This window comes from Micropterus dolomieu, linkage group LG04, assembly GCF_021292245.1.
Source record: "Micropterus dolomieu isolate WLL.071019.BEF.003 ecotype Adirondacks linkage group LG04, ASM2129224v1, whole genome shotgun sequence".
Taxonomy (NCBI): domain Eukaryota; kingdom Metazoa; phylum Chordata; class Actinopteri; order Centrarchiformes; family Centrarchidae; genus Micropterus; species Micropterus dolomieu.
The window spans coordinates 22000030-22008785 of record NC_060153.1 but is presented as its reverse complement, the minus strand read 5'-3'; the positions used below and the strand labels follow the sequence as shown (position 1 = coordinate 22008785).

The 8756-nt window shown below is 40.6% G+C and overlaps 1 protein-coding gene across 1 annotated transcript; it reads left to right on the top strand.

The window, feature by feature from the left end:
- Positions 1-1935: 1935 nt before the first annotated feature.
- On the top strand, positions 1936-8248 carry LOC123969846 (phospholipid phosphatase 3-like). Its single transcript, XM_046047570.1, has 6 exons — positions 1936-2358; positions 5020-5177; positions 5308-5594; positions 5677-5734; positions 7075-7251; positions 7353-8248. The coding sequence occupies exons 1-6, from the start codon at positions 2151-2153 to the stop codon at positions 7449-7451; spliced, it is 987 nt and encodes a 328-aa protein (XP_045903526.1). The 5' UTR covers positions 1936-2150; the 3' UTR covers positions 7452-8248.
- The last annotated feature ends 508 nt before the right edge of the window (positions 8249-8756 follow it).

Sequence of the window (8756 nt, the reverse complement as noted above, 5' to 3'; positions counted from 1 at the left end):
CATTATATGACACGACACACTACATGATAGCTACAAACCGTCTGTGTCAAATCCAATTTATTAATGTGTATCTAGTGTTTTTTCGTTTTTACTTAATGATCTTGACTGTTTTAAAAAATATTTATGATTTTGCATCACTGTCTGAGCATTATCTTATGATCTGTGAATTCATAATAGTCTTTATGATTCTGTACCATGGTTTGGGGCGGGAATGTCCAAAAAAATTTTTTAAAATAGAATGTTAAAAAAATAGAAAAAGTTTTATCAATAGAATGTCCCAAAAGTTTTCTTAAGCCCCATATTCAGTAATTGTTGTTTCTTTAAATGATTGCAATCAATTAGAATTGTCAATAAACTGTCTTGAACAGTCCAATAATGTGTGGGGGTCACTATGAAGCACCATTTGAAGGTGGAACTTCCTTTTCTGAAACTTGGTCACAGGAGCAGGTGGTGTGAGAAGAAGGCAAGATTATTTGGTTTAGAAATCTAATTTAAATTGACATGAACTTTAAATAAAAATTGTGTTGGTATGAAGGTTTAGAGAAGCCTTTTGTCAGGTTTTTGACATTCGTTTTTATTTTGCATGTTCAGAAATTCAGTTTTTCATTTTTTTGCCTCATGGCAACTTGTGCGATAAGGGCCACTTTTCAAGGAGGTCTTTAATGACCATGTTTTGGATGTTATCACATATTTTTACATGTTGTAGTTCACAATATAAGCTCTAAATATAGTTGTATTTGTTTATTTATTAAATTTTACTTATTTAAAAAAATGATACCCAACCCTATCCCGAACCAGCATGTCAGCTTGGACAGTAGGCTACCTCACACAGGAACACCCAAAGTAATATGCAAAAAGTGTACACAGCAGAGAACTGCTTTTTGAAGTTTCACAGGGAGTGAAATGTCATTACATAAATAACATTATATGACACGACACACTACATGATAGCTACAAACCGTCTGTGTCAAATCCAATTTATTAATGTGTATCTAGTGTTTTTTCGTTTTTACTTAATGATCTTGACTGTTTTAAAAAATATTTATGATTTTGCATCACTGTCTGAGCATTATCTTATGATCTGTGAATTCATAATAGTCTGTATGATTCTGTACCATGGTTTGGGGCGGGAATGTCCAAAAAAAAATTTTAAAATAGAATGTTAAAAAAATAGAAAAAGTTTTATCAATAGAATGTCCCAAAATGAACCAAGAAATGATGTGGAATCATTTTTTTTCATGTACCATCAAAAGATTTTCTTTTTTACGCATGTGTATCTTTACCTAAGCTCGAGCAGAAGAGGGTTAAAAACACAAGTCTATTTAAAAATAAGTTGCGTCTTTCTTTCACACTTCCAAAACAAATGCAGGTGCTGGCCAGATCAAGATCTTTATGATAGGACGCGGAGGAAACATTGTCCACAGGGGCCGCCAGAATCAACGCAAAATCAAAGCTCCTTGTAGTTGCTTTAATGAGCGAAACAAATTATGTAATGATAAAAGTGGTAATGATGTATACCCTGATATTAAAGTAAACCTGATGATTTCTAGAGATATGGGGCCAGTCCAGGCTGATATCATTTTTATATTAAATATTAATATATTCTTGGTAACAGCCATTAAAGCCAGCAAACAAACAAAATGAAGGTGAAAGGTGAATCTTAGTGATGGAGAAATATCTCCCAAATTACATCCAACCACCGTCCCCGTGACACATACCTGATGCTCTTCCTCTCCTTTCTTGGAAATTACACCCACATCACGTTTTACCAACGTAATGGGCAGAGAGAGAGAGAGAGAAAGAGAGAGAGAGAGAGAGAGAGATACACGTCGTATCCCTGAGGGTCTCTTTCGCAACCCGTCTGGAGTTTTTCGCTCCACCGTGGAACATATCTTCAAGGTGACGGATGTCCTGCAACGAGTCAGGGCGAGCCCTGCAGACTCTGTGATGAAATTAAAAATGCATAAAAAAGACAATTTACTTTGACAGTGAAGCAACGCGTGCTGCGGGGAGAATATTAAATACTGTGGCAACTTGTGGATTTAGTTGCAGTCTCTCCGCAGCTCTGCACATGAGTAGTTCAAGGGCGCTCCCAAGTTTCTGATGCCAACAAGTTTTTTACTCCGACCCTCCACCCGCAGCCAGTGATCATGTTGGATAAATGTGGACTGCAGAGCGCCGGTGTGCCCGTCTCCAGCGCGGACCTCCAGCTTAAACTAACGGACAACAAGAGTAGCCTGGCCGCAGCCGGGATGGGGATGGAGAACGGCACTGGGAAGAGACTCATAGAGATAACTGGACCGGCTTTATCCAAAAGAAAACTTCTGGTCGGTTTAGACCTCCTCTGCCTCTTCCTTGGTAAATATCCACATATACACATCATATTAGATGTACAATATAATTAATTCCAACAAAATAGTGCCATTATGACATATCTGTAAGTCTGTGTTTGTGTCAAAGAGATGCAGATCTGTGGCCAATGTAAAAGCCATATGGAGTTAGGTTATGGTTTGCAATGTTATTTTGTCCATCCATAATATATATGCTATGTTAGTATGCAAATGCAGACAATGCAAATTCTCAAATCAGTAAACCAATACTGAGTTTACACCGAGTTAACTTAGCTTAACAAAGTAGGTCTCTTACGCCCGTGTATCTTTACTCATGCTAATAATCAATTGGTCGTTTGGCAGGAATCAATGAAGCGTTTATTGTCATTTTTTAAGCAAAAAAAAAAAAAAATATATATATATATATATATATATAAAGATAATACATTTGAATATTGTTAGTCGTGAAATGTTGCTCGGAAAAGCAACCTGATACAATCGCTGTAGGCGTTAAGAAATTGTGATTTTTCACTATTTCCTTACATTTTATGGACCACCTGATTAACCGAAGAATTGAGAAAATTATCGGCAGAGTAATAGGCAATGAAAGTAGGCTAATCATTAGTTGCATATTTATTTAGTACCCATTTATATTGCAGCTTTAAAGAATCCTCCCAAAAGTTGTTATTCCTTACAATTAAAGGTAGGCTATCTCTAGTGGAAGTTAACTTCAAGCATTTTAGTTCTGCTCCGCTTTGTTTTCATTCCTTTATATGTAGTCATTCTGCTGCCCTGCAGAATATGAGCCGCAAATTAACGCCAGGTTTGAAAGCAGAAAGAGGTAAGAACGAGAGAGAGAAAAAAGAAGGAAGAAAGAAAGTTTTTCAAGTTCGCTCTCCATCTACATGTAGGCTGTCCGCGGCTCTCTGTTTTCCACTCGTGCGTGCTCTCGAGCTCTCCGTGCCAGCTGGTTCTTGCATTGCCCAGGGACCTCTACAGTTTCCATGACAACCCCAGTTCTCAGGGTAGAGCAGGGCCACGGGGAATTGTGTTTGGTCTAAATAAATAAATGCACGATTCACCGTGTGCGTGCGCGCGCGCGCGCGTGTGCACACGAGTGTAATTGTTGACCCTCCCTCCCATGCTCCCTATATGTGACAGGAGGGTGGTTATGTAATGATGGCTAATTGGAAAAAGGTGGATGGAGAGGTAGTCTGTGTTAAAAACAGATGTGCATGAAGGGAGGGAGCCATGCTAGAAGTATCTGTCTCTCTCCCCTCTTTCTCCTGTGTGTCTGCAGGCATGCAAGACAGAGAGAGAGAGGGAGAAGGAGAGAGGGGAAGAGAGAGGGAGAGAGAGTCAGAGGGAGAGAGAGAGAGAGAGAGAGAGAGAAAGGGAAGGACACCCAGAGACAAACAGAGACAGTGTAAAGGCTGCTTCTGGCTCTGGTTTGCTGCAGCATTTATGCTTTGTTTTGAAGGGAAGAGTTGAACTAAAGTCACAAACAACCCCCGTGCGCACGCACACACACACACACACACACATATGCAGTTCAAACTGGGTCTCTATTGAGCTCTGCCTGCTGTCTATTTCCAGACCCTCACATTCCTAATAGTTGTCTAACTTGTTAGGTTCTCCAGAGAAAAACTGAGGGTTCCCACCCTTATTTTTCTGAAAAACTATTCCTCGTTTGACCTTCCCTCCTTTTCTCAGTCTCTTCACTAATGTCAAATTCCCTGTCAGTTTTATTAGCCTTGAATTTCAGTTACCTACATCTATCTTTTTAATTTTAGGCCTTATTACTTTCATCTGTGATTAATGTGATACTTAATGTGCATCTCTTGGTGTGTGACAGGGACAAAGAGTCAAGGGCATCAAATTTTCAGTGGTTTATTATGGTACTACGGTGTTAGTGAACATCAATGCTTTTAGGGTACTGGCAAAAATGTGTCCATGGTGGGTGTCCAAAGCTGTCACGTACCGAAAGGCTGGCATAAAAAAATTTTTACTTTTGCCCATTTTAGGCTGTATTTTTTTTGCACAGCTGCTTGTGCTTAGACAACATTTAAAATGTAAGAAGCATCTTTTCATGGCGCCTACAGCCATGTTACCAGCTCTGTGAGACTGTACTTCTTTCATGGTAGTCCATCCGATAATAGTTGAGAGTTACTCAAAACCACAAATGTCAACCTCATGGTGGTGCTAGAGGAAAGGTCAGGGGATGTCCAAAGTCAGTAGGACTCATCCTCTGAGGACGATGAATCCATCCTATAGTTGTTGAGATATTTCAGTCTGGACCAAAGTGGTGAACTGACTGACATTGCTATCCCCAGAGCCACACCTCTAGCTAGGCTCAAATATATAAGAAAAACATCTTTTTCCTCAAAGTAAATTATTGAAGAAAATCTGATTTTGGTTTTAGTACACAGGCGCCATTTAGTATCAAAATAAGTCAAATGATTCCCAGCCTTTGTCTGCACATGCAGTATGTAGCGATAACACAGAGGTGACTAAGGTTGCAGATTCCTCCCCAGAGCCCCTTCTCATCCTTTTGCTCCTCTTTTCTCCTCCTACGCATCATCTATAGTTTCTCATCACAATGAGGAATCTATACTCCCGCTGGGGATTGTTGTGATATCCTTCTTGGTCCAATTCCATTCATCTTCCTCTTCCTCCTCCTTCTGTGCAGCTTCCATCCCTTTCTTTGCATGTGAACTGAAGGCCATGAGACCTTACAGAAGGGGCTTCATGTGCGGCGACCCCAGCATCACCTATCCTTACCTGCACCGAGAGGCCATACCAGACGAGTTACTCATTGCCGGTGGCATCATCATCACCGGCCTCACTGTGAGTACTCATCATCCTGATCATCCCTGTCATAGCAGTCAGTCCATTATTCATTGTACACCATGTCCCAGCTCACAAGGAACATGAGGGGAATGTGATATGACGGTTCTGACTACGTGTCCACCACCAGATCGCCCTCGGGGAGTGTTACCGGGTTCGTTTCAGAGGCGTCAGCTCCAAGGCCTTTGTCAAGAACCTGTATGTGTCCTGCCTGTACAAGGAGCTGGGCTGCTTCCTGTTCGGTTGCTGTGTTGGCCAATCACTGACCAACATGGCCAAACTAAGTGTCGGGCGGCTGCGACCACACTTCCTGTCTGTGTGTGGTGTCACATACGCGTCGCTAAACTGCACCCCTGGCACCTACGTTGCAACCGTGAACTGCCACCAGCCTGACCACCGGTTGGAGGAAGAGGCCAGGTGCGTGTGTGTGTTTATGCACATTTGTTGTGTAATGTGCTTTTGTTCTGCATTGTTCTAATCTCTTCTCCAATTTTTTTAGGAAGTCCTTCTTCTCTGGTCATGCTTCCTTTGCAATGTATACAATGCTCTATTTAGCGGTGAGTATTTCTTTCTTTCTATCCATTGCATTGTCTTCACCACATATTCTCACACACACACACACACACACACACACACACTCACAAACACAATTTGACTATCTTTCCGATTTCCAATTACCATCTCTCTACAAAAAGCTGAGAGAGAATGAATGAAACAGGCACCCATCATCGGTCCAGTTAGCAGCAGAAATCGGGAGAATGAAAGAGGATAGGGAGAAAGACAGGAACTGAAAGGAGAAATGGGACAAACAGAGACAGCTTTGTTCTGCTGTGGGAGGAGTGTGACCTCGCCTCACCGCCTCACTGCTCTCCTCCATTGTGTGTGAATGTGTGTGTGTGCAAGCCTCTGCATTAATATGCGTATTTATGCAAGTGACTGCATACAGTATGTACCTATGTGCATGCAGCATATTAATATGTGTGTGTGCCATTACTTTCTCCAACTGTTGCCCTTCTTTTTGTTACAACAGCTCTTCATTGCATTTAGCTTACGAAAAAGGGGGTGATTAAAAACAAGGCACATCCAATGCCCTGCTGCACCAATAAGATCCAAAAGGCTTGTTTATGTTTGTTTTCACCATAACTTGAGAGCAGCATCAATCTCTAGCTAGATCTCCAACCAGGTAAAGTGGGTAACTGCGCTGTCGCAGGACTGCAATAAGCACAGCCAGTCATTGACTGACCTACCTAACTACCTATCTGCACACACTCTGCCCTTGCATGCACTGCACATGAAAATGTGTTTTAGGGGAGTGGTTTTGGACGGAGGCCTGAAGGGAGGGGGTGGTATTTTTTTCCGATGGGATACTTTCAAAATGTAGTTGTCTTTTGCAAGTCTCTCCAGTGTTACCTACCCTAGCATTTGTGGTAATTCAGACATCACCAGCATTATTATGTAATCTTGGAGAGCCATCTTGGAGAGAGGCACTGACGTAAAATCAAGTTTTAAGGCTATTGTTATTTCATTGTGGACTTTTTGGACTGTAGGTGCAATTAACAGCATTCAATCAAGTTGTCACAAAAAAACTACTACCGTACTAATTAATACATACAGAAGTGTTGAGTCTGACACCCCTCTCAGTACTGATTTATTTAGTACTGTGGGGATTGTACAAATTGCTGAGTTTGCATTAGCACAAATGGCATCAAGAGCTATTTTAAAAAGGAGTAGATAAAAAAAGCAGGCATAAAACAGGTAAATTCCTGAGAGTTTCTCCAAATGTTCAAAATTACCCATCAATGAATAAGGCCAAATATCTTATTATTATTTTATTTATTTATTTATCTTATTATTTTTCTACGCACTAAATAACATCACATTCATTTTTGTCATGTAGTTTTACCTGCAGGCACGGTTGACATGGCGTGGGGCTCGGCTGCTGAAGCCGGCACTGCAGTTCTTCCTGGTTCTGCTGGCAGTCTACACAGGTCTGACCCGCATCTCAGACTACAGGCACCACCCATCTGATGTGCTAACAGGCTACATACAGGGAGCCCTCACTGCTTACTGGGTGGTCAGTATACCTTGCCTGCTTGTTTTTGTACATCTGTGCGTGTCCACACGTCAGCGTCTGTTAGCGTCTTATGGTTGGTTATGTGTTTGTGTGTTCCCCAGGCCTTCCACATCTCGTCCATGTTTAAAACCTCGAGTTCAGATCTGTCTCCAACTGAGACCCTGGACAGCCCCTTGTCCCCCCACCATACTGTCTGCTAAACCTCACCTCCACCAACCTTTGCCTGTACCAGCCACCTGCTGCCTGATGTCTGGTTAGGATAGACAAGAGATTTGAAGAATGTGAGACCATTTCCCGTAAAGTCAAACCACATACCTCAGTATTCGGACAGAGTGTGTGTGTGAGAGAGAGAGAGAGAGCGTAGAGCTTGTGAGAGAATGTATGTGACCCATAAAAGAAAACAAGTGAACTGAGAGAAAGGAAGAGGGAGGGTACTGAGGATAATCAACCCTTTGTCCTTGTGACTGACCGTAACGTCACATGTGATACACCTGTGAGAGGAATCCTGAGCACACAGAAACCACTACCGCTCTATACGTCATCTGTAAATATATACTGATTTTGTACAACTCAAATGATACTGTAAAGCACGTTTTGATTTCCATGTTAGTATTATTAATTACCACTTTGCAATGATTTGGCACGTAGGATGTAATATATTTTTTACAAATGTGATATATGTTGTAGCTATTTTTATTAATTTTTACATAAACCCAGTGAATGTAATGGTGTTGAAGGAAAGCACAGTGAGAAAGCAACTGATTGTTGTACTACTAAGAAAAAGTAGGTTGTGTCCGTCCTGTTTCAATTCTGTGAGCAGTGTGTTGTACATGTAGTTTATTAATGAGAGAATGAGTATGAAAATGTCTACACAATATATATGTATATATATGTATATATACACACATATATATATAAAGCATGTTTGAAAAGTACAGACGCTACTAGCTCTCTGAAAAAATTTTTTATAAAGCTTTTTTGTTACTAGACTACTTACCAGTCCAAGAGCACACAGATCATTAAAGAAAAAAAAAAGTTTTTTTTCTAAATCTTTGTCTCTTTAAGTTTTTAAGTTTGTGATTGCATACACATTGTGAGAATAACATGTTTGGATGCTACTGCATAATTTTTTTAAATATATTTATTATATTATTATAAGTATTATTGTAAATCCTGAAGTTCAAAACCAAAGACACAGAGAAACATTAGCATTCATGTGGGGTCATGTTTCTGGCCAACTCCAATATTCACCTTCTTTTAGCTCTGTTTTTGGTCTCCACCAACCACTGGAGAAAAATATTTGTCTCTGTATTTGTTAAATGCTCCAATATGGTCACAGCTAGTCACTAACTTCATATGCCTGCCAATTGGTGCCAGGCAGGGTTTGCTTGTTTTTTCAGAGTTTTTTTTGCTTAAAAGAGCTGCCTGTTGCTGCTGGATATCAGGTTGATAAGAGCGGTTTGACTTAATTAGAACCAAAACAATTAGCTGAAAGGCACTAAAAT